Source organism: Eublepharis macularius, chromosome 5 (genome assembly GCF_028583425.1).
Source record: "Eublepharis macularius isolate TG4126 chromosome 5, MPM_Emac_v1.0, whole genome shotgun sequence".
In the NCBI taxonomy this organism is placed as follows: Eukaryota; Metazoa; Chordata; class Lepidosauria; order Squamata; family Eublepharidae; genus Eublepharis; species Eublepharis macularius.
In genome coordinates this window covers 174,394,319-174,418,362 of record NC_072794.1, presented here as the reverse complement: position 1 = coordinate 174,418,362, position 24,044 = coordinate 174,394,319, and the positions used below count along the sequence as shown (strand labels likewise).

Below are 24,044 nucleotides of genomic sequence, written 5' to 3'. Positions count from 1 at the left end.
CGTACCTCTACGCAACTCGCTACGTTCAAGGCCTCCGCGGGGTGCTCGATAAAATAGTCCCACGGGTTCCTAGCTGCTCGCGGAGGCCCTCAGCACCTCGGAAGGCCGCAGAGGCCGCGCTTTCCGTGCCGTAACGGCGGGGCGGGGCTTCCGCAGCCGCCCTCCGCCTCAAAGCGGGACGCCCTCGGCAAAAGTAGGCCCGGGAGAAGGGCTGACGCGAGGGCCGCGGGGTCCCACCAGAGGAATCCCTCCGCCGAAGAGGGAAGCGGCGATGGCGGCTTCGCGGGTGCCGGACCGGGGGGAGCGCCGAGCCGGGGAGCGAGAGGCCGCCGCCGGGGAGGCGGTTTACGGTGAGGAGGGTGCGGAGGGGCAGCGTGGAGCGCCGCCGTCTCCGTCCTGCTCGGCGGCGGCGCTCCGCCGGCTGGCCCGCAGTGCGTGGACCCTTCGCAAGATGGCGGCCGCGGCCGAGCGGGGGCTCAGGCAGCGCCAAGGGCAGCCCGCCTCGGCCAGGGCCCCGCGGGAGGGGGCGAAGGAGGGGGAGGCGCGCGCAGGGCCCGGCTGGGCCAATGAGAAGGGGCGGCGAGGGAGGGGGGCTGCCGTGGTGCATGGTGGGAGAATCCCCGCATCCCTGCCGGGCGCAGCAGCCGCATGGCGGTGCGCCCACCGGGCAGTGCCAGGGTTGCCAGCCTCCAGGCGCGGCCTAGAGATCTCCCGGAATTGCAGCTGATCTCCTAGCCACAGAGATCAGCTCCCCTGCAAGAAACGGCCGCCTTGGGGGGGGGGCACATCCCCTGGCATTCTGCTTCCCCCAAGCTCCACCTGCGAAACCTCCAGTAATTTCCCAACCCGGAGTTGGCAGCCCCAGCAGTGCCACCTTTCTTAGTTATCGGTAAAGATGCCCACAATGGCGCCTTGAGTGGTAAAACAGCCCCGCTCTTATGAAGCTGTGGTCCACCCGTTCGGACTGCGTCAAGCTCCCTGTCGTCCTTTCCGGCTAGTAGCTGCCCCTTGAGTTCTTGCCCAGCGCCTGCTCTCTGATAGTCCTGCTCGTGGAGGCACCGGGCACTGGACTTCCGTGTGCAAAGCAGGTTCTGTATCGCTGGCCTGCAGCAGGCAGAGCCCAGCTGAAATCCCTCACAAACACCGGAGGGTGAGCTGCCTCGCCCTTGGAGTATGTGCCTCTGTGCCACACTTCATTTATTCAACCATTCACTATTCTTTTGCGCTCTCTTTCCCTCCAAAAGCTCAGGGTGATGCTTGTGGCTCTGTCCAAACAGCCCCAGGGGTAAATTAGGCTGACCGTAGTTGGTTGGTGGGCGTTAGGTTGCCCAGTGAGTTCTGTGGCTGAGTGGGAGCTTGATCTGGGTCTTCTCAGTCATCCAGCACTCCCACCACTTCACACTGTAGTCGAGTTTTCCCCTCCTTGGAGAACTGTTCCTATGCACTCCTGCCCAGGGCACAAACCTCGTAAGAACTTTATTCCAGATAGTTTCAGGTAGGTAGCCATGTTGGTCTGCAGTAGAACAGCAGAATTTGAGCCCTCCTGTATCTGAAGAAGGGAGCTTTGACTCTTGCAAGCGTATACCGTGTTGGTCTCTAAGGTGCCACAGGACTCAAATCCTGTTATTCCAAATACATGTCCCAAGATGACAGGTTGTGTCATACAGGTTCAGTCACAACTCACCCACTCTGAAGGGAGCAGATCCAGTAAGCAAGCAAATCTGGACAGCATATAGGACATGATTACACACCTATCTAGCAACGGGAGCAACTTCCTCTGCAGCCTCTGCCAGGCGTTCGTAGCCGTGACAGAAAGCATTCTCAGTAGTATAACTGCAGTGACTCGTGCTTTGCCCAGGCCTGCTCTAGGGACACCAGACTTTGCAAGCTGACATTATTTTTTAAAATAAGTCTGTGTAAGATGTTCCTTGGGACTGTTTTGCAATTCAGTCTACACTTACCTTCCTAATTTAGGGTATGCTAGTGCAGAGACAGTGTCTGAAGTTTGGACATGACTGTTGTTAAAATTCAGATCAAAATTGCTTCTTGGATCATACAAGACAGCTCTCTGTCAGAATATACATGAAGCATGTAAGTAAATTATTTGTCAGACACAGGCAACATTCTAAAAATGAGAGGGAGTGGTGCCTGTGAATCTCAATTATTTTTATAGGATAACGAAGTGCCAGCCTTCAGCGGGTGGGTAAAGTGAATAGATGACAGGTTAAAGCTTGTATTGTCGAAGGCTTTCACGGCCGGAGAACGATGATTGTTGTGGGTTTTCCGGGCTGTATTGCAGACCACGGCAATACAGCCCGGAAAACCCCCAACAACCAGGTTAAAGCTTTCTTGCTGCATGGCCCAGTGAGATGTATTGTTTGGTTTCCTGTCTGAACTAAGAGGCTGGAGATTGGTATGTTCTTATCTGTATTTGGTGGGATTTGACCAATCACACAACATTATCTTTGGGAGCTTACTGTTTCTTCCCCACTCTCTCCTCATTTTTGGCTAGTATGAAAACTCCTGAATGCTGGTCATTTTCTGGCCTCCCTCAGACACAAGAGCAGCAATTGCACCTTACTGTTACTGAAGCTTGGATGTCATTGTTCAGGTGTGTTGCAGATGACAAACTCCATGCCGAAATGGGGAAAGACAATTCCCCACATGTAGTTTCCAGGGTTGTTTTGTGCCTGGTAGAGCACAAAGATGGTGCTGTTGCACACACAACAAGCACACCATATTGCCATAAATTCTGTGGAATTCAGTCCCTTAATTCTTGTGAAAATGTGGCTCACCAGTTTCTAATCCAACAGCAGGTGGAAATGTATTGATTGATTTAGTTGTGTTACACAAAGCAACCTAACTATCCATTAAGCAGTTGTTTTACTTTAATATTATTTTTTTTAATCACATTTCTAGACCACCCTCCCCGTCAGACGGGCTCGGGGTGGTTTGACAACAGTTTAAAACAGTTAAAACATTATAAAAACATTATATCAAAACAATTAAAATTGGCGGGTATAAAATATTAAAATGCAGATTGTCCTGCATGGGTGGTGGAAGGTCTTCAGTGGTATGGCCGGCGAGAGGACAGCCTAGCCCCCACCAAATGCCTGGCGGAACATCTCCGTCTTGCAGGCCCGGCAGAAAGGTAACAAATCCCGCTGGGCCCTAGTTTCCTCAGACAGAGAGTTCTACCAGGTTGGAGCCAGGACCAAAAAGGCCCTGGCTCTGGTAGAGGCCAGGCGGACCTCCCTGGGGCCAGGGATCATCAGCAAGTGCTTCGTGGCTGACCGAAGCGACCTCCGGGGAACATATGGGGAGAGGCGGTCCCAAAGGTATGCTGGGCCCAGTCCGCATAGGGCTTTATAGGTCAACACCAAAACCTTGAACTGGGCCCAGTACTCAACCGGTAACCAGTGCAGCTGACAGAGGATAGGTGTTATATGAGCCATGATTGGTGCTCTGGCAACCACCCATGCAGCTGCATTCTGAACCAGCTACAATTTCCGGATCAAGCCCAAAGGAAGCCCTGCATAGAGTGAGTTGCAGTAGTCTAATCTGGAGTAGTCTATTAGTGAAGTGAACTATTCCGTGCAATCACCAGAACTGTTCAATAGCCCTGAACTGGTCCGGTTAGTTAATTCTTTCGGGGCAAGGGAAGTTGACACAGGTAGTGGCTGCTCCGTGGTCTTTGGGATCCATAACAGTGCAATTCTAAACAGAATTATACCCTTCTAGGTCAATAGAAGCCAGTGGGCTTAGAAGGGTGTGGCTGTGTTTAGGATTCCATAGAAAATCTTCTGAAGACCCTCTAGCTAATAAATGTGCTTGTATCACCGTCCCGCGCACCTCTCAGCTGTTGCCCAGGATTAGATGCCATCCACCTGCATAAAGTGCGCATGAGGCTGTTCCTCTGAGGAGGAGAATTGCCAGGTGCTTCGTGGCAGGACAGCTGAGTCCTCTTCCCTGTGTGTGAATCCCCATTCTGGGCTCTTTGGCCAAGTGAAGGCAGGAGTGTTGCCCTCACCTCTGGCCTCCGACTGACAGGAGCCAAATGGATCCTCTCTACACTAATGCTGTAAAATGGACCTCACTGTCCTTCTGCTTCCTTTGCTTTTTGTTTCTTTTCATTCTGTCCCGGGAAGTGTTCTGACGCAGGGCTGTGGGATTGGACTGACGCCTCAGTAACATTCCGGGGGTTTGGGCTGAGCAGTATTCTGCTGGGAGAAGGGGGGGACTATGGAGGTCCCGCCCAGCCGTAGAATGAGACAGCAACTGCCTGCTCCATGTGTAGCAAGCTGGGGAGGGCCCCTCTTCTATGGGCAGCAGAATCTCCCTCTCTGTAGTTGGGGGGTTGCTATCTGTGATTCTCCCTTTGTCGGGGGTGGGGGGGGTTGATCTGAGCCATGTCCCAGTAGAGAAGAGTGCAGGTTGTTTCCTTCCTTCCCCAGATTTGGTCATGGAAGCTGAGAATGAAGTGGAGAGCAGCAGCGATGCAGCCCCTCGACTGGAGCGGCCAGAGGAACCTTCCGAGAGCGGCCTTGGTATGGAGATGTCGGAGGCTGTGTCCGCAGACAGTAGCGATGCTGCCCAGGTGCCCGTCACGCCCTCCGAAGCAGATGAATCAGGAGTTGGCCAGAGTTCTGACAGCAGAGGAGTCTCTTTGGTACGGGCCAAGGGGCTTCTGGGCCAGTTTTAGGTGGGAGCAGCGGCTGCCTCCAATTTTGGGGGGAGGCGACTGGGCCCCTGTGGGGTGTGCCTGGGGTTGAGATGGAAGTCGGACAGAAGTGCCAGAAGCCAGCCCCAAGGCATCTCCTGCCTGTCCTCCCCCCCCCCCCGCACCCTTTTGCGCCAAGGAACTCCCTTCCCTGAGCAGAAATGCAGTTTTGTGCTCTCTGCTTGGCAGGCCGAGGTGTCAGAGAGCCATTCCAGCAGAGATGGTCTGCCCAGGGCCTACTTGCCCGACTCCTCCTCTGTTGCACCGTCGACTCTGATCTCCAGCCTCTCCGCTGCGAGCCAGTCCCTCCTGGGCTCCCAGTCCCCCCAGGGCCTCGTCCACTCCAGCGTGCTGGCCGAAGGGGCTGCTGTGGTGTCGGATTCCACAGCCTCCACCTCCTCTGACCTGGGCTCCACCATCGACAAGATCATCGAGTCCACCATTGGGCCGGACATCATCCAGAGTAAGCGGCAACAGGGTCAGGCGATGGGGAGGGGCAGCAGCCGTCGGGCGAGGGGCTTGGCACAGTGCCTGCCTGAGGAGGCTGGTTTGGCTTGCCTGCAGCTCTGAGCAGGCTGTGCCCCCTGCCTTGGGGAGAGCAGCTGATTCCTCCGTGTGTGTGTGTGTGTTCCTTGTGCAGGGTGCATTGCTGTGACCAGTGAAGAGGACGGTGGGGCACAAACCACCCAGTACCTCATCCTGCAGGGGCCAGATGACGGTACGCAGGGGATCCCGGGCCACCTCCTCCTCCCTCTGGACTTGCTGTCCTGTTGCTTCCAGAGGTTTTGCAGTTGCAGCCAGGGAGGCCTTCAAGCCTCCTTTTCAGCCAGCCCGTGGGCGCTCATCGTGGGGCTCTTGGCTGCTGCTCAGCAGGACGCTGGAGCCTCCCTTCTTTCTTGGCAGGTGCCCACTTGGCCACCTCCACCTTGGCTCCTGGCATAGCCGTGGAGTCTCTGGCGGATGGCCCCACCTCCACGTGTGTGGAGCCCCCGGCCCCCTTGGAGCAGCCGGCCCAGCTGGCCCAGTCCGGGGAGCCTGACTTGGAGAGCCTGGAGGAGCTGATGGAGGTGGTTGTGGTGCAGCAGTTCAAGTGCAAGATGTGCCACTACAAGAGCAGTGCCAAGCAGACCCTCATCCGGCACATGCGGGAACTGCACTTCCAGCCAGGCGAGTGGATGGGCAGGCACGGGGTGCGAATGGCGCGCTTCGTGTGCAGGAGGTAGAGGGAGGCTCTTGGTGCAATGGGACGCTTTGCTGCAGGAGCCTGCCCGTTTCTGTGCCAAGAGGACTTGCTTTCTGCCGCCCGAGAACATCGGGACACTTAGACCACCTTTTCAGCAGATGGTCAGTTGGCAGCGGGGGGGGGGGGGCCTGTTGGCTGGCAGAGCAGTGCCCCTCGTGCCCCTTCTCCTGGAAGGCTGTTCAGGTCCTCTCCGTTCTGGGTCCGGAGGCTTCCCAGGGCAGCCCCCACGGCCCTCTGCCCACAGAGGCGCACGTTGGCAAGCGAGCGTTTGTCTAAGCAGCCAGAGGAGATGGGTTGGGGCGCTGCGTTCCTTGCTATGTGGTGATTTCAGTACTCACACAACGCAGCTGTGGACCTGCAAAAGAAATGAGTGTCCCTGCAAGGAACCCAAGAGGAGGCAGGGCACTGCTGTGCCCCGCATGTTGGCCAGGCCAGGTCAGGGTGCTGAACGGCCCATCGTGTGTGTGTGTGTGTTTGGGGGGGGGGGTGCCGTTTCTGGGATCGGGTGTGGGGGTTCTTCCTGCTGGGCAACAGTCTGTAATTGTTTTATCCTTTTAATTACTCCAGCCTCAGCCCTTGGCTTGAAAAAGGGGCGCCCACGTAAGGGGGTTCCTATGCCAAAGTCCCCTGAGAGGGCAAAGCCCGAAGTTGACGAGGAAGAGGAGGAGGACGACATTGTGGATGCGGGCGCTCTCGATGACCCGGAAGGTACTGTGCAGCAGCCCCTGGGGTTGCGTCAGGCTACGGAGGACAGCAGACAGCCGACAGGTCTCTGGACCATTTGCAGCAAGACACCAGTTCTTGGTCAAATGGCTTTTATTCAGAAATCAGATCATTTCCATATACAGGTCCATAGGACTACTTAGAAGTAAGGCAGACACCTAAGCAGCAAGAGCAAAAGTTGACAGGAATGACATCATGTGAGAGAAACTTCTCTTTTACCATTCTAGTTTACTCCTTTCTCCCCCCTCCCAATTGTAAACAATACTTTGGCGCTCTCTTGGTGTGAGAACGTTTCACATATTTGTGATATCACGTTGAGTTACTAGGAAGCAAGACACAGCACTGTCTCGGAATGAGCACGAGGTCATAAACACTGGAAGCCGTTACAGTCCAACAGATAAACACCTGTGAAAGCCTGAGAAAAGAATAGTTATGACACTAGCAAAGTGATATTGAGCTACAGCCAGATACACTGTGTTCAGCGGAACAGAATCAAAATTGGCATGGACGGGGCTCAGACGTGACAGGTTGTGCCTGGCCTGCCGCCGCCTCTGGGCACTGCCCGGGGTCCGTGCAGCTGATTTTGCCCCTCCTGCTGCAGGTGACAGCGACTACAACCCAGCCGAGGACGAGCCTCCTCGTGGGCGAGTGCCCAAGCTCAGCCGCCCTCTGCCCTCCTCCAGCGAAGAAGAGCGGCGGCGGCGGCGCCCAGGAAGGCCCCGCAAGCTCCCACGCCTGGAAGTTGTGCCTCAGGTGGAAGGTACGGGGGGGAGGGGGGAGATGGCACAGGAGAAAAAGCAGGAGCAGCTGCGCTTGAACAGCCTCCGCCAGGAGCATTTTGTTTTTAGCAGAGACCAGGAGAAGCTGTACTTGCCTATTTAAAAGAGTCAAGTCAGCTTACAAAATAAAAAATGAAAATGCTGATTTCAAAAAGGACAGAAGGATCTGCACGTGCCAGTTTTAAAACAAAGGTATAAGTAACGTCAGCATTAGAAAAGCAAGAGGCAGCAAAGCCGGTGCCTGGCTTCATGCTGGAGCCTTTGCTGGGGACACAGAAGGTCCCATGTTCAACCCCCAGCTTTTGTAGTTGAAAACTTCAAGCGGTAAGGGATGCGATGTTAGGGAATAAAACTGGAGCAAAGATAATTTTAGAAACAAAGACCTGTAGGTTGTTGTGGATTTTCCGGGCTGTATAGCCGTGGTCTTGGCATTGTAGTTCCTGACGTTTTGCCAGCAGCTGTGGCTGGCATCTTCAGAGGTGTAGCACCAAAAGACAGAGATCTCTCAGTGTCACAGTGTGGAGAAGATGTTGGCAGGTAATTTATATCTACTCAGGAAGGTGGGTTTGGGCTGAGTCATCCTGTAAGAGTTTCCCAGGGTGTGGAATGCTAATGGGGGGAAGCTTCACTGTATCCTGAGGAGGTTCTTTTGCATATGGATTGGTGCTTGATATGCTAATCTTCTCTGCAGGGCTATTGGAAGATGTAGAGTGTTTTGTTAGCCCGGTGTCTTTCAGGACTGGAAACCATGCTCTATTTATTCTTAAAGTCTCTTCTTTCCTGTTGAAATTGAGCTTATGCTTATGAATTTCAATGGCTTCCCTGTGCAAACTGACGAAGTAGTTGGAAGTGTTGTCCAGTATTTTAGTGTCCTGGAATAGGATACTGTTTGAGTTAGGCTATGTTCAGCCACTGCTGATTTTTCCGGATGACCAAGTCTGCAGTGTCTTTCATGTTCTTTTATTCTTGTCTGGATGCTACGCTGTGTGGTCCCTATGTAAACTTGTCCACAGCTGCAGGGTATACGGTATACTCCTGCAGAGGTGAGGGGGTCTCTACTGTCTTTTGCTGATCATAGCATCTGTTGTAATTTTCTGGTGGGTCTGAATACTGTTTGTAGGCTGTGCTTTTTCATAAGCTTTCCCATCTGATCAGTGATTCCTTTGATATATGGCAAAAACACTTTTCCTGTGGGAGACTGTTTTTCCTTAGTTGTTTGATTTGTCCTTGGTTTATTCGCTCTTCTGATTTCATTTCTGGAGTAGCCATTTGCTTGAAGTGCGTGGTTTAGATGATTAATTTCCTCGTTGAGAAAGTGTGGTTCACATATCCGTCTTGCATGGTCTACTAATGTTTTTATTATGCGTCTTTTCTGTCAAGGGTGGTGATTGGAGTTTTTGTGTAAGTTGGTGAGTTGGTTTCCTGTAGACCTTGTGACCTAACTGAAAGTTTGCTTTGCGGATGACCAAGGTATCCAGAAATGGGAGTTTCCCCTCGATTTCTTTCTCCATTGTGAGTTGTATGTTCAGGTGGATGTTGTTGAGATGATTTAAAAACCCCATCAATTCTTCCTCCCCATGGCTCCAAATGATAAATGTATCATCCACAAACCGGAACCATACACTAGGTTTGTGGGGTGCTGATTCTAGAGCTGTTTTTTCAAAATGTTCCATGTAGAAGTTTGCTATAACTGGGCTGAGAGGGCTTCCCATGGCCATCCCATCCATCTGTTTATAGAATTCGTTATCCCATTGGAAGTAACTGGTTGTCAGACAATGGTGGAATAAGGCTGTTAAATCCTCTGGAAAAATCTGGTAAGTGCAATTGTGTCTTTTACCAGAACCTTGATAAACAGGGATACATCAAAACTGACGAGTATGTCCTGTGGATTGAGTTTCAGAGAACTGATTTTGTTGATGAAATGTGTTGAATCTGAAAGACCTGTAGATCAAGATGCATAGCTGTGTTAGTCTGTCTGTAGCAGTGGGAAAGAGGAAGAGTCCAGTAGCACCTAGAAGACTGACAACCTTTGTGGTAGGTATCTGAAGAAGTGAGCTGTGGCTCATGAAAGCTCCTACCCTGTCACTAATTTTGTTAGTCTTATAGGTGCTACTGGACTCTTTCTCTTTTCCATTGCTAGACTTGTAGGTTTATTTGTTTAGTAAACCGTACCCCGTTGTGAAGGTGGGCTCCTGAGCCAAGTTCTAACAAAGTTTTTACAGATAGCAGCAAACACCTGTGTGTGAGAGAATACAAGGGAATCGTTTTAGCTCATACTGAAGCTTCTGTAACTAGACTGAAAATGAAAGCCACTGTCCGCTGATGCACAGTGAGGCAAAGATGCGGACGCTGCTCTCAGATAAGTGAAATAGTCTACGGGACTATTTCACTTAAGCCTTATGACAGACATGGCTCCCAGAATTCTTTTCAGTGAAAGACCTCCACCCGAGACCCTGGAGAGCCGCGGGCAGTCTGGGTAGACAATTCTGACCTGGATGGACCAGCGATTTGATTCAGCGGAAGGCAGTTTTAGGTGTTCATAGATTCCAAGAATCATAGGGTTGGAAGGTGCCTCCAGGGTCATCTAGTCCAACCCCCTGCACAATGCAGGAAATTCACAACTACCTCCCCTTCCCCCCCCATACACCCAGTGACCCTTGCTCCATGCCCAGTAAAAGTTTGTTCCATTTTTCAGACTCTTCCCTTATTTAGTTATTTCAGTATTTTAATCCCCCTCTTCTCCCTAGTGGGAACCCAAAGTAGCTTACAAAAGAAGAGAAAACAGCTTTAAAAGATACAACACCAAGAAATAAATTCAGAAGGAAACCCTGTCACAGACAGACTCAGGCAGGGAGCTGCGGGCCAAGAACCCTCTGGCCATGCTCAGGAGATCTCTCTTCTTGGGGGACATCCCTGCAGCCTCTGCCAGCCACCATGGAAGTCTCGTCCATTGTGACAGACAGCCAAGGGAGGGGCGTGTGTGGGGGTGGAGGAGCTCTCTTCCATCCAGCAGCTGATGGGCAGCCCAAGACTGGCTCTTTGCACAGGCCAGGCTCTTGCAGCTGGTGGCCTCAGGAAGCCTGTTTTCCAAGTACAATGCGGTTTTGTACTGAGTTAGATCGTTGGTCCAACCAGGCCAACATTGTCTGCTCTCTGAGGTCTCGGCTGAAGGCCTTTGCCCTGGAGCCCGAGACCCTCTGCATGTAGAACAGGAGCTCTGCCCCTGAGTTACAGCCATTCTTGATCCAGTATTGCTCCCAACATTGAAACACGGATGCGTAGGGGACGAATAGTGACCTGCACAACCTGTGTCCTTCCAGGCCTCCAGGCAAGCCCCCCAGCCTCCGCATCTCCTCATTCGCACTTTTCGGCTGCTTTCCCCGCCCGGCACCAACGCGGTCCCGGCCGTTTCAGCCTCGATCCGGGCCCAAAATGCCCCTTGTCGGCCATTTTGGGCCGTTTCAGCCTGGATCGGGTCCGAAACGGCCTGGATCCGGTTGGTGCCAGGCAGGGGAAGCAGCCGAAAAGTGTCCAAAACAGCCATTTGGGGCCCATTTGAGCCTGAATTGGGGCCTAAAAGGCTGGGACTGGGTCGGTGCTTGGTGGGGGAAGCTTCCCCCGCCCGCCACCAACGCGGTCCCAGCCGTTTCGACCCCAGTCTGGACCAAAACAGGCCCCAAACGGCCATTATCTGCCATCGGTGCCCAGCACAGACCCAGTCCCGGCTTTTTAGGCCCCGATTCGGGCTCAAATGGGCCCCAAATGGCTGTTATCAGCACTTTTGGGTCCGGATCTGGGCCGAAACAGCCTGGACTGGGTCACTGCTGGGCAGGGGAGGGTTTCCCTGCTCGGCTCTGACCAGATCCAGTCCTTTTCAGCCCCGGTCCTGGCCCCAAAGGCCCCAAATGGCCACTTTCGGCCACTTGGGCCATTTTCTGCTGGGATCGGGGCCGGAACTTCCAGGATCTGGTCAGTGCCAGGTGGGGGACCCCTCCCCTGCCCAGCACAGGTCTGGTCCAGGCTGTTTTGGCCGTGATCCGGGCCCAAACAGGGCCCAAATGGCCATTTTGGGCCATTTGGAACCCTTTTCGGCTGGGATCAGGACCAAAACTGCCAGGATAGGGTTGGTGCCTGGTGGGGGACCCCTCCCCTCTCTGGCACTGACCCAATCCACGCCATTTTGAGCCATTTTGGGCCTGGATTGGGGGCAAAATGGCCCTGATCGGGCCACTGCCAGGTGGGGGGACACTCCCCCGTCTGACAGTCCCCCGAATCCTGGCCATTTTGGCCCAATCAAGGGGTGTGGCATATGCTAATGAGTTATGCTAATGAGTTCCTGCAGTCCTTTTTCTACGAAATGAGCCCTGTCCTGAAGGACAAATCCCAACCAGGCCAGGCGAGGCCCCCTTGTCAATTACTCTCTGGGCTCCCAGGCCGAGAAGGGGGACTCCTGTCCTTTTCAGACTGATTAACGGACTGATTGAAGGACGAGCTTTTGCAGGCGAGTCCACTTTGTCCAATCTGTTAGCAAAAATCAGGCAATCTTTCAAGTAAGCCAAAATTTTGTATTTGGCCAACAGATCCCAGTTATTTTTTCTTTGAAGATCTGTAATGTGCGCCAGGGCATTTCTTATGAAGTGCCAGCTCAGCTTTGTGGAGGCAGCCTCTCCTACCCAGTTGCTTTACTGAGCATGTGAATCAGACCCAAGCTATTCCGTATGCCGTGTCTGTGCAGCTGAGGGAGGTCTTCTTAGGCAGTAAACAAGCTGTCCGCTAGCAGGGGTTTCCCTGTGTGGTACTGATGAAACTGGGATTTCGGGGGTTCCAGTGCCTGCTGCAGTGCTGCCCTCTTACAAGTGTGTTTGAGGGTAAGGGAAAGGCCCCGACTCCCATTTCACAATGGGGAACTCAGGCTGCGGAGCCTTGGGGTCCAGAATCGTGGCTACTTCCGTAGTAGCCAGGCCAGGCCGCTCTGTGGAGGCCTCCTGCTTATTGCTTGCTTCATCCCCTTTTTAAAAAGGACGCTTGTGTGTTGTTGGTATCCAGAGAGCTCTCCCTGCCTCCCGACTTCCCCTGGTGGTCCCCTGCCCTTCCCAAACTGAGCAGCCTGTTTCCCTCGGGCAGGTGACGACATGGATCCTGTGGTCTCATCACAGTGCGCCTCTCGAGGAGACCCGCAGGGCGCTGAGGCCGCCAGCTCCTCAGACCCGCCGCCCCTCGCTGGAGAGCACTTTGCAGAGCCCCCCGTCAGCCAGTCTGACTCGGAGAACAAGGACCCTTCCCCTCGCGAGGAACCGGAACAGGTGACCCGTCGGCGAGGCCGGCCCTCCCACCGCTTCCTGGGCAAGAAATTCTGCAAGTACATGGGCCGCAGGTGAGAGCCTGGGCGCTGCTCCTGCGAGCGGGGCTGGCAGGCCTGATCTGGGCCGGCGAGTCCTGAGCGCCTCTGGGATCTGCTGCAGGTACTGCTACAAGTCCACCAAGCCCCTGATGCGCCCCTTCCTCTGCCGGATCTGCGGTTCCCGTTTTCTCACACACGATGACCTGCGCTTTCATGTCAACTCGCACGAGGCCGGCGATCCCCAGCTTTTCCGCTGCCTGCAGTGCAGCTACCGTTCCCGGCGCTGGTCGTCTCTGAAGGTGGGCTCCCGGCAGCAATCCGAGGCCTGCAGATAGCCCCTCGGCTCCTGGCCCTCAAGCCTCCTCTCCGCTCTTTGCAGGAACACATGTTCAATCACGTGGGCAGCAAACCGTACAAATGCGAGGAGTGCGACTACACCAGTGTCTACAAGAAAGACGTCATCCGACACTCCGCTGTGCACAACCGGGACAAGTGAGTGTCTGTCCTGTGGCGGCTCAAGGCTTTCCTTTCCTCCAAGGCAGCAGCTGCATGCAGAGGGACTCCGTTGTGTGGTGTGCCCCAGGCGCTTCCATGCATGCTGTGCGGAGGCTTTTAAAAAATTTATAACTTGTTTTTCTCCTTAATTGGGACCACATCATTCTCCCCTCCTTGAAACAGCCCCTACCTGGTGAGGTGGGTTTGGCTGTGAGACTAGGTGGGCATAATAGTAAAGAGTCCAGTAGCACCTTTAAGACTAACAAACTTTATTGTAGCATAAGCTTTCGAGAGCCACAGCTCTCTTCATCAGATGCATCGTCAGCTTTCAAGAACCACAACTCTCTTTGTCAGATGCATCATCACCTTTTGAGAACCACAGCTCTCTTCGTCAGATGCATTGTCAGATGCATCTGACAAAGAGAGCTGTGGTTCTCGAAAGCTTATGCTACAATAAAATTGGTTAGTCTTAAAGGTGCTACTGGACTCTTTACTATTTCGCCACTACAGACTAACACGGCCGACTCCTCTGGGTCTAGATGGGCACAGGGTCCGCCGCTGAGCTTATGCAGCAGAGGAGAAATGTAAACCATTTTCCCAGGCCCTCATCTGAGCCACGCCGGCTCTCAGTGGCAGGAGCGTGGCAGGATGTGGCCCTCCGTTCCTTAGCCTGCTCATTTTCCAACAACCTGATGGACTTCCTTCTCTCTCTTTCAGGAAGAAGCGAGCTGACCCGGTGAGTGGCTCCCGCCCTCAGCCCACACCTCCATCCCCAAGACACCTTTGCCCTCGCAGCAGCCCCCTAAGTTGACCCGGGGGCCAGGGAACAGGAGGCAGGCTGCAGGAAGAACGGAGACCCCGCCCTGGGGGGGCTTTTCCAGGGGGAGCCCAGCCGCCCCGCTTACGTGTGGCCTCTCTCATTGCAGCCCCCCAAGCAGAGCACCTTCCCTTGCCCTGTCTGCAGCCGCGTCTATCCAATGCAGAAGCGGCTTACGCAGCACATGAAGACGCACAGCGCCGACAAGCCCCACATGTGTGACAAGGTGCGCGTGGAAGGGAAGGGTCCCCCGCCGTGGCAGTGGGGGAGTCCGCCTGGCGGCTGTGCCTGACCGGGACGGGTCCCTTCTCTTCTCTTGCAGTGTGGGAAGTCCTTCAAGAAGCGCTACACCTTCAAGATGCACCTGCTGACCCACATTCAGGCCGTTGCAACCCGCCGGTAGCGCACAATGTTGCCTGGGGGGGAGGGGCGTGGCAGGGGCGTGGCACAGGGGCCCGTTCTGACTGCTGCCTCCTCCTGGGCAGGTTCAAGTGTGAGTTCTGTGATCACATCTGTGAAGACAAGAAGCTGCTCCTCAACCACCAACTCCTGCATATCAACGACAAGCCCTTCCGCTGCAGCCTCTGCTCCTATGCCACGGTGCGCGAGGACTTCCTGCTCTCCCACATGGCAGTCAAGCACACCGGTGAGCGAGGCCCGTGCACACATGTGGGGGCCTTGAGACTGGCAGGGGGCACCGGTTGGAGGCGGCTGGGAGGGCTGGCTGGCTGGCTGGCTGGCTCCTCCTCACCAGGGCTGGCCCCGGGAAGGGGGCTGGGGCAGGGGGAGGGGGACAGAGGCGGGAGCCAGCCCTGAACGCCTCGGCCCGCCTGCCTGCAGGGGGCAAGCCCTTCGCCTGCGAGTTCTGCCACTTCACCACCAAGCACAAGAAGAACTTGCGGCTCCACGTCCAGTGTCGCCACGTGGAGAACTTCGAGGAGTGGGGGCAGCGGCACCCGGAGGAGCCTCCTTGCCGCCGCCGCCCCTTCTTCACTCTCCAGCAGATTGAGGAGCTGAAGCAGCAGCACAGACAGGGCCAGGCGGCCACGGAGACAGCCCTGCCCGGCCCACCGGTAAGCCCCCCGGAGCCCCCCTTGCACCCTCCCCCTCCTCTCCCCACCCCTACCCCACCAAATTGCTCTCAGCTCTTTATCATCTCCAGCAGGCCACCTCCCAACCTGAGCCAGCACCCCCTCTGCCAGAGCCCCCCATCCTCACTCCGGAGCCACTGGAGGGGGCCACCGTCATCTACGAGGCAGGTGGGTGCTCACGCCGGAGAGGGAAGAGAAAGCAGACCGGATGGATGCTGGGGCGTGCTGAGCTACCCAAGGCCAGCCCAGTCCCCACGTAACTGGTTATTGACTGTTACTGCGGACCCTTCTACCCCTCCGGCTAAGTCGGCTCATCAGCCACCTCAGGGGCCTGAAAAGGCAGGTCGATCACAGTAAGATCAGAAGCCACAAAACTCCACCGGCTTGGAGGCACAACAGAAAGCATGCCACGAAAAGCCTGGGCAAACCTAACAGGTGCTGAAAGGTCAGCCACGTGGATTCCTGGCTGGTGGGCTTGAGAGGCCTTCCCCTCTCCTAGTGCCATGGCCAGAGTGGTCCCAGCTGTGGCATCCCACACATCTCCCAAGTTGAGCCTCGTGGGTGATCGCAAAAGTGGGCACAGCCCTGTGCCTGTGCCTGCCCTCACAATGTCCTCGGCCGTGGAGGCCTCTGAGCCCCTGAAGGCCTTTGGAGCAGCGCTGGGGCTTTGGTCTTCCTGCCTGAGTGGAGGGCTTTTGGGGACCAGGGAGCGATTACCCCTCTGGGTCATCGGGTTGCCACAGCCCCGGAAACATTCCTTTGGGGTGGTCAGGTGGATCTGGGCTTCCTTCAGGTTGCTGGTCAGATGGATCTCAAGAGCCTTCCTTCAGGCCGATGAGCCTGGCCCCAGGCGTCCCTCTGCATGCCCCGTTTCCCCACGTCCCTGGCTCTCGGCTCATGCTCTGCTCTCCTCGGGATTGTTGGGAGCGGGGCTGGGGCTGGATGCCCCCCCCTTGGGCCCCCCTGAGTTTTGGGAGGGGGCAGGCCGCTGGGGACTGCGTGCAGAGCTGCACATGCCCAGGAGCAATCCTTCCTGCCTCCTGGTTGCTTCATAGGGGCCAAGGGGGAGGGAACGCAGGCAGGTGACCAGCTCTCTTCCCCCCATGCCAGGCGTAGAAGGTTCAGCCGAGCTGGCCACCCAGACGGCGCTGGATCTCTTGTTGAACATGAGTAGCCAGCGAGAACTGCCTGGCAGCGCTGCCCTAGAGGTGAGACTGGCCAGTCGGCTGTCTTGGCTCAGCCCTTGGCATGGCCGTGCTTTGGGGGACGGGCGGTCATTAAAGTTGCCAGGAAAAACCCCAGTGGGCCGCTGCCCTGCGGGGCAGCCTCTCCCTGAGCACCCCTCCCTCCTTCCCTTTGAGGGTGCTTGCAAGAGCCCATCTGTGGGTGACGCTGCCCCTGCTGCAGCTGGCCCTCACCGCTGGGATCAGCAGCAGCAGCAGCAGCCCTCTCTCTGGCTGGCCCGTCACGGCCTGGCCCCAGCAGGCCCTGGTGGCTTCAGCCACACTCTGCTGCCCGGGGAGGATGAGCCGAGACAGCGAGAACTGCACCGCCGGGGCGGCCAAAGCAGGAACCACAGGGCTTCACAGCACTGCTTTTTCCTGCCTGGGTCCGTCGGGGCATGGCGGGGGCGGGGGCGGGGGCGGGGGGTGTGCAGCTGCCTGGTTCCAGAGTACAGTGCAGAGCCCCTCCCGGCAGAGCTCATGCCACAAGACCTCCCTGCATTAAAATAGCCGGGGAGCTGGCTGGAGGCCCCCCACCCTGGGCCATTCAGGCCAGAGAGGCACCAGGTCCCCCAAGCAGTTGTGGGGGCGAAGGGTTGCTGGGGACAAGGGGACGCTGGGGTGGAAGCCCTTGGGCCGGGCACCTCCAAGGCAGCAGCCCCCTTCCCCTCCAGTCGGCTCTTTGCCTGCAGGTGCCGGGGGGGGGGGGGCTTGGTCTCCCCGGGTGCTCAGGAGCACCTCCTCCCTCGTCTCTCAGCAGCCCTCTGTGGGGTGGGGAGGGGCACTCTGCTACCCTGGCCAGAGCCCCCTCGGCTTCCCCGCCCACCCCTGGGGGGCTCTATAGGTGCCATCGTTCCTGATGCCAGGGGAACGGTCTCCCAGCAGGTGGCCGTGGTGAAGGCAGACGGCTTTTCGAAGGCCTCCGAACCCCAGGCACCGCCAGAAGGGGAGGAACCCCATACCAAGGTGCTGACCTTGCATGTCACAGAGCACAGCGAGGCCTTGGTGCAGGAGGCGTACGAGGAGACGGTGCTGGGCGGCTCTGAGCTCCAGCAGGTCACCATCCCCTTCAGCGGCACAACTGAATACAGCATCATCACCCCAAGTGGGGACGCCAGCAGTACTCTGTACGGGTGAGAACTGAGAGGCGGGTTGCAGCCTGTGATTTATGGGCATCCCCCCAGGCTTGGTAGGGTCTGCACGACAGCTAGGCCAGAGAGAGAGAGCCAGCCCCGTCTTTTTCCTTGGGCTCTCTTTCCTCAGCAAAGCCCAACGAACTTGCCCTGCCTTCTTCAGGCAGCGGTGGGGATGGGGGGCGGGGGGGTACCAACATTGCCAGGATGCGTCCGTATTCCTTTGGAATCTTGGGATCGAGAAACTTAACTCTCGAAATTAGGCTCTGGTTGCCAGACGGTCTGATCACAGCCACATAAGCGAATGCTGCACAGGCGCTGGGCTAGCTATGACTGCAGCTGCACTTTCCTTTGTAGATTTGCACTCAATTCCCCCCCGCCGGCCCCCTGGCCGGGGGCAAAAACCCTTCCCCCGGGACAGCACAAGCCATCTCCAGAGCTGAGCCAGGTCTGCCCCTCGGGCTTCTGTGCGCACCCCCCGCCTGGCCCCGCTGCCCCCCTGGAGCACCCACCGCCTTGCTGCACTGAGAGCAGAGAGCCTGCCTAGATGCCCCTTTTCAACTTGCCCCCAGGACTGGACAAATAGGAGGGGGGGGAGGGGGTAGGAAGAGCCCTTCCCATGCCTCTTTCATTGGCCTCTTTTTTAAAAAAAAATACTTTATTTAGAAATGGTTGTAACAGATTTTTTTAACATATATCAAAGAACATCAGTAGTTGAACAACAGTAACTGGTGTTGACTTACCAAACAACTTTTGGCATTAAAATAATATCGTTTAAAGATAGAAAAAAGGAGGGGGGAATTGAGTGCAAAAGGGAGAAGAAAAACATAACTATAAATAATTTTGAGATAAACTTTGAGATAAGGTTGTACCTCACCCTGAGCCCGCTTGCGGGGAGGGTAGGCTAAAAATATAATAAATAAATAAATAAACTATTTCACATTTATTTATTTATTTGTTTATATTTTTGTATATCATTTATAGTCTGCCTTTCTCACTGAGACTCAAGGCGGATTCAGTAGTGTGAGATTAGTACAGTCAGTATCAAGGACATTTCCATAAACAATGTCAATATACAAAGACATTGTATTAGCAAGGATCCAATACAGCGTTGAAGAAATGCTGAAACAACATAATTCTAGGACTGACATTAGACAACATGAAGCACAGGTAGTAGGTAGGAGCACATATGCAAAGCAGCAAATAACAGGCAAGGCGACAGAGTGATGAAGTCCAAGGTCCCTAACTCATTAGCGCAGGATCTGAGGCCCCCTCCCTACAATAATTCCCTCCTATCTGAGTAGAAAGCCTCTTTGAATAATTTGGTTTTGTATCATTTCTGGAAAGCCAGGAGATTGGGGGCTCTCCTGACCTCCTCAGGCAGGCTGTTCCACAGGGCAGGGGCCACCACAGAGAGAGCCCGTGTGTGGGCTGCTGTTGATTTCGCCCATGTGCAGGCTGGCACCTGCAAGAGACCCTGTTCAGTTGAGTGCAGCTGCCGTGGAGGGACCTTATCATTTACAGTGAGGTAATCTACCACTGGAAGCCATTATTCCACCAAAAAAAAGATTTGTAATCAGGGCGTTCTATCTGTGCCAACTGATCCGAGAGTTTCTCCCCTGCAAAACAATCTCATACCCGAGTGAGCCAGTGAGAGATCTGAGGAGCGTTTTTTTCTTTCCATAAGGAAGCTATAGCCGATTTGGCCACTGATAATAATGTAGTTATCAAATTTATGCGAGAGGCTGGGATTGTTTTGCCGTGCCAAGTGTTTCAACGGAACAGTGTAGTTTATCATTTACCTAATTTTTTGGTTACTTCAGTCCAAAATGTTTGAACTTCTTCACACTCGCACCAGTAAATCGGCTACTTTCTTGGCAGGGAGGATGAGTCTCCCCGTGAAGCTGTTCGAGCCGTGATAAGAGACAGCCTGAAGGACCTCATGGCCCCCGGCAGCATCCCCGGGAGCCAGCAGCATCCTGCAGAGGTGAGTGGAGAGGGCTGGCCGGGTGGGGAGACGAGGCGGGGCTCAGGGAGTCCCTTGACGCTGGTCTGGTCCCAAACAGGTGAGCGGGGAGCAGCTTGAGGCTCCCTCCAGCGTCCGGTGGCCCCTGGTGCAGTGCATGACATGGACCGCCTCGAAGGCTCTTGCGGTGGCCCCAGAGGCCCAGGAAGCGTCCCCCCAGCAGGCCGGCATGCCCAAGAAGCCCCTTGCCTCCCCTAAGAAGCTGCCCAGCCAGGGCTCCTCAGCCAAGAAGTTCTCGTGCAAGATTTGTACTGCAGCCTTCGCGGGCCGGGCCGAGATGGAGAGCCACAAGCGGGCACACGTCGGACCCAGCACCTTCAAGTGTCCGGACTGCCCTTTCACAGCTGCTGCATGGCCAGATGTCCGGGTTGGTGCTGGAGCGTGGGGGGGGGGGCGGGGGGAGCAGGCATGTCAAATGTGCCCCCAGGGAGGGTGTGGTGGTGGAGGAGGAGTGGGGGTGTCTCTGGCCCCCTCCCAACCCTCTGGTCCGGCCCAGGAGCAGTGAGCAGGGCTTGGATGCTGAGGCACTGCCCTTCCTCCCACTTCCCTCCAGAGACACATGGAGCAGCACGCCAGCCTCCGGCCCCACAAGTGCCAGCACTGCAGCTTTGCCTCCAAGAACAAGAAGGACCTGCGGCGGCACACCCTGACGCACACCAACGAGAAGCCCTTCTCTTGCCACGTCTGTGGGCAGAGGTGGGCGAGAGGCCGGAGGGGGGAGGGAGGCCAGCACCTTGCTCTGATCCAGCTGCCAGCCAGAGGTGCTTTTTCAGCTGGCTCCGTGGCCACAGTGTGCCTTCGCCATTTCCTCTGCAGGTTCAACCGTAACGGGCACCTCAAATTCCACATGCAACGGCTGCACAGCTCAGAAGGGAAGCCGCCGCCATCAGCCGAGCCAGCTCCCAGCACCCCTCAGACCATCATCCTGAACAGCGACGAGGAGACACTGGCCACCCTGCAGAGTGAGCGGGGGCAAGGGAGGAACCCCCCCCCCCCAGTCCCCACTGGGCAAGCAGCAGGGCTGAGCCCGGGCTCCTCTTCTGGGCAAGCCCCAGGGACAGAGGCGAAGTGGGCCCGTGTGCTTTCCGAGCACCACAGGGCAGCTGCCCCAGCACCTGGCATCCAGGGGAGGGGGGGTGGGGTTTGTGTCACCGAGAGCCCAGCAGCCTCTCTCTCCCCTTCCCACAGCAGCTCTGCAGTCCAGCCAAGCCCTCCTGGCTCCAGAGAGGCTCCATCAGGCTCTGGGGCAGGAGCACATCATCATGACCCAAGAGCAGAGCGTCCCCAACCAGGTGAGCCGCAGGAGCAGTGCCCGGACACACACACACACACACACCCCCCCCGCAGAAGAGCTTGGCGCACCAGAGCTGTCACACTGGGCAGGCCAGCCCTTTCGTTACGGCAGCTGCTCCCTTCCACATGTATCCTTAGACACACGTGGACACTCTGACCTGGGTCTGGGACACTCAGCCAGAACCAAAACCAATTTGGGGGAGTTAAGCTCAATGTGGGGGGAAACCTCTTCCCGCTTCCACAGCCTGCCTGGCCTGGAAAACTGACACTTGCCAGTTAGGAGGAGCAGAACATGCGATTTATGGCTCTTTCACCTGGACACGGGCAAGCGGGCTCAAAGCGCCTCTGGCAGTAACCACAAAACGTCCAGTTCTTTTCTAAAGCAAGGTTTAGCACGTATTGAAATGGTAAAGGTACTCAAGCACACAAACCGTGCAATTGTTGTGTTCAGGGGGACGAGCATATGTGTGTGTGTGGGGGGGGGGCTACATGGGAGAACAAGGTAGAAGAAAACCAAACCTCTGGCTGAGTGGAAGTTCTGCCCCTGGGGTTGGCCACAAGAAGGGGGGGGTATGTAAAGAAGGGGAAAGGAGGGTTTTGAGAGGAAGGGGGTGAACAGACGTGTTTACTGATCCAGAGCCTGCTGAGCTGTGCAGAGTACAACGTCTGCTTTGGGGGCCCAAAGACTGAGGTGGAGGGCCTCAGGCGGGGCTTCTGAAGGGCCGGGGGAAAGGAGGGCCTGGTTCCAGAGCAGAGGGCTGTGGGCAGCCTCGGAGCCAGCAGAAGGAGTTAGACTGCCTGCTTTTCACTGGTAGAGCAGCAATAGTTGTAGGAGCCGGCACAAAAGAACACTGAAGCAGTAACTGTGATGTCCAGGAATCCAGCGTGAGGACGTGTGGGTTTTCTGACTTCGAGTGAGTTAGGAAGGGGGCTTCCCCAAAGGGTAGTAAGTGACTGCATGAGGGAAGCTGGCAGGCTTCACTCACGCTTGTGCCAGGTTGGTAGGAGACAGTAAAAGGAACCAAGCCCACCTGGCTGCTTGATGGTCATTAGATTTTGTGCTCAGGAAGACTTGTCCTTAGCAATGAGATGATGTTGATAGACCTAGAGGTGCCTCATCTCTGCTCTTGCCTTCTGCTAATGCCATTCATTGCTAGTCTCTATTACAGCATCCTGCAGCCGGGAGTCCCACTGGTATTCTGCTTTGCAGAATTACGACTTGTTTCCTCCCTCTGTCCGCAGGCCCCTGCATTTCAAGAGGGGCTGGCAGTTGTTTGCCCTGTGCTACTTTTGGCTTTAGCAACTCCCTCCTTATAATGCGTGAATACACCAGGAATTACCATTGCTACTCGTGTCCTGGCAACGGGAGGAGGATTGGGGCCAGCCAGGGCAGAGTCTTGAGGCTTGGCGTTCCTTTACAGGAGGAGGCTGCCTATATCCAGGAGATCATGACGACGACGGCTGATGGGCAGATGGTGCAGCACCTGGTGGCCGCAGAGAACCAGGTGGGCATCCGGCAGGGCACTGGGACCACAGGAGCTGGTTGGGGGAGGGCAGGGAAGCAGGAGCCACGGGCAGAACACCCATGCCTTCCCCCTTCCCCAGGTCCAGTACATCATCACCCAGGATGGCGTCCAGCACCTGCTGCCCCACGAGTATGTCGTTCTGCCTGAGGGGCATCACATCCAGGTGAGGTGGGGGCTCCCGGGCCGCTGGCTTCTGCGCTCGCTCCCCCCCCCCCCCGCGTCTCACGGCCCCTCTTGCCTTCCCAGGTTCAGGATGGGCAGATCACTCACATCCAGTACGAGCATGGCAGCCAGTTTGTGCAGGAGCCCCAGGTAGGAAGGGGCAGGGGGGCGGGAGATGGCTCTCCCCTCTTGGAGCCGGATGGGGGAAGGGGGGTAGAACGTGGCAGAACTCCCTGCTGGGGGGGGGGGGCGGGTTCCATCAAGGCTGCCCCTCCCCTCTTGCTGTCCCTCCAGGTCCAGTATGTCCCAGTGTCACCCGGGCAGCAGCTTCTCACCCAGGCTCAGCTGGAGGCGGCGGCCCACTCCGCAGTGACAGGTGCGTGTTTGTGCCCCTGTGGGGAGGAGGGGGCGACCCCTGCCAGTTGGGGTCCGAAGGGCCACTCTTCCGCTCTCAGGAGGCAGCAGGTGATGGGCTGGTCTCTGCTCCCAGGCTGCCTCTGCAGGGGAGCGGTGGCCAAGGGGCCCGATCCCTCCTCCCCTGCAGTTCTTCGCCCTGATCCCCTCCTGGCACGTTAAGTGGCACACCGAGACAGAGCCAAGGGCTCCAGCTGCCACGTGCTGGCCACGATGCCCGGGCATCCTGGAGGCACGACTCCGCCCACCCCTTGGCAGGTCTTTGTCCTCGGCCAGGGGAGCGGGGCCTCCGCTTGGCGGGGCGGTTCACAGCACAGGGCCACGCGCCTTTCCTCCGCAGGGGCCCTCCCAGCATGGCTCAGCGGGCTCTCCTTTCTCTTTGCAGCGGTGGCCGAGGCCGCGATGGGCACGGACAGCGCTACGGAGCAGCTCCACCAGCTGCAGGCCGGTGTCCATTACGACATCATCACCCTGGCAGAGTAGCGGGGCAGCGCCTCCTTCCCGAAGGCTCACCTGCTTCTGCAGAGCAAGAGGCGCCCGCCCGTGGGTGACGGGACCACTGATGCACCCGGATTGTACCTTCTGTAGTGCCCGGGCCTTGGCTGGCGGTTTGCCTCTTGGAAACAACTGCCGCCTGTGCTGGGGCGGCGCCAGCCTAGCCTGTCTGGGGCTGGCCGGCAAGGGCCCGCGGAGATGTTAGACTCTAAATGGGAGAGGAGACGGTGAAAGGAAAGGTGCTCCCCTCCTGGGCAGCAGAGCCCCTGCGAAGGGCTGGGTGTGCACGGACTGGGTGTTGAACATGCTTCCAATAAAAGACACGGGACTGTCTGTGCGCCTGGTCTCCCCACCCCCGCCCCCTTTCCCCCACTGGCTCTGGTGACCTTGACTGGCGGAGGGACGAGCGGCGCCCCTCCTGTACTGCTGGCGTTAATCTGCTGGTGAACAGGCCAAATTCCATGTAACGCTCCCTCAAGTACAGCCGCTGCTTCCCTGAGCCGATTGCTTGGCAGTGTTTACATGGAATTATAGCAGCTAAGCAGGGAGTTTAGCCAGGGCCC

The 24,044-nt window shown here is 56.5% G+C and overlaps 1 protein-coding gene across 3 annotated transcripts; it reads left to right on the top strand.

The window, feature by feature from the left end:
• Window positions 1–11: 11 nt before the first annotated feature.
• On the top strand, window positions 12–23,814 carry ZNF335 (zinc finger protein 335). Of its 3 annotated transcripts, none has more exons than XM_054979426.1 (28): window positions 12–350; window positions 4,455–4,669; window positions 4,910–5,183; window positions 5,361–5,438; window positions 5,624–5,887; window positions 6,531–6,671; window positions 7,288–7,446; window positions 12,590–12,839; window positions 12,928–13,105; window positions 13,186–13,298; window positions 14,019–14,037; window positions 14,228–14,344; window positions 14,441–14,517; window positions 14,604–14,764; window positions 14,959–15,191; window positions 15,284–15,377; window positions 16,320–16,417; window positions 17,315–17,565; window positions 19,447–19,552; window positions 19,632–19,958; window positions 20,145–20,287; window positions 20,408–20,553; window positions 20,780–20,883; window positions 22,306–22,389; window positions 22,490–22,573; window positions 22,657–22,722; window positions 22,867–22,948; window positions 23,372–23,814. In XM_054979426.1, the coding sequence occupies exons 1-28, from the start codon at window positions 272–274 to the stop codon at window positions 23,467–23,469; spliced, it is 4,041 nt and encodes a 1,346-aa protein (XP_054835401.1). In that variant the 5' UTR covers window positions 12–271; the 3' UTR covers window positions 23,470–23,814. The 3 variants fall into 3 exon arrangements, with proteins under 3 accessions (XP_054835401.1, XP_054835402.1, XP_054835400.1); XM_054979427.1 differs by having other exon boundaries at window positions 15,281–15,377; window positions 20,783–20,883; XM_054979425.1 differs by having other exon boundaries at window positions 15,281–15,377.
• The last annotated feature ends 230 nt before the right edge of the window (window positions 23,815–24,044 follow it).

Excerpts from the sequence above, each read along its gene's own strand:
- ZNF335 (XM_054979425.1), top strand. The coding sequence starts at position 272 with ATGGCGGCTTCGCGGGTGCCGGACCGGGGGGAGCGCCGAGCCGGGGAG. Across the intron at positions 5,439-5,623 it reads CCTGCAGGGGCCAGATGACG|GTGCCCACTTGGCCACCTCC; the intron begins GTACGCAGGGGA and ends CTTTCTTGGCAG. Across the intron at positions 14,345-14,440 it reads AGCCCCACATGTGTGACAAG|TGTGGGAAGTCCTTCAAGAA; the intron begins GTGCGCGTGGAA and ends CTTCTCTTGCAG.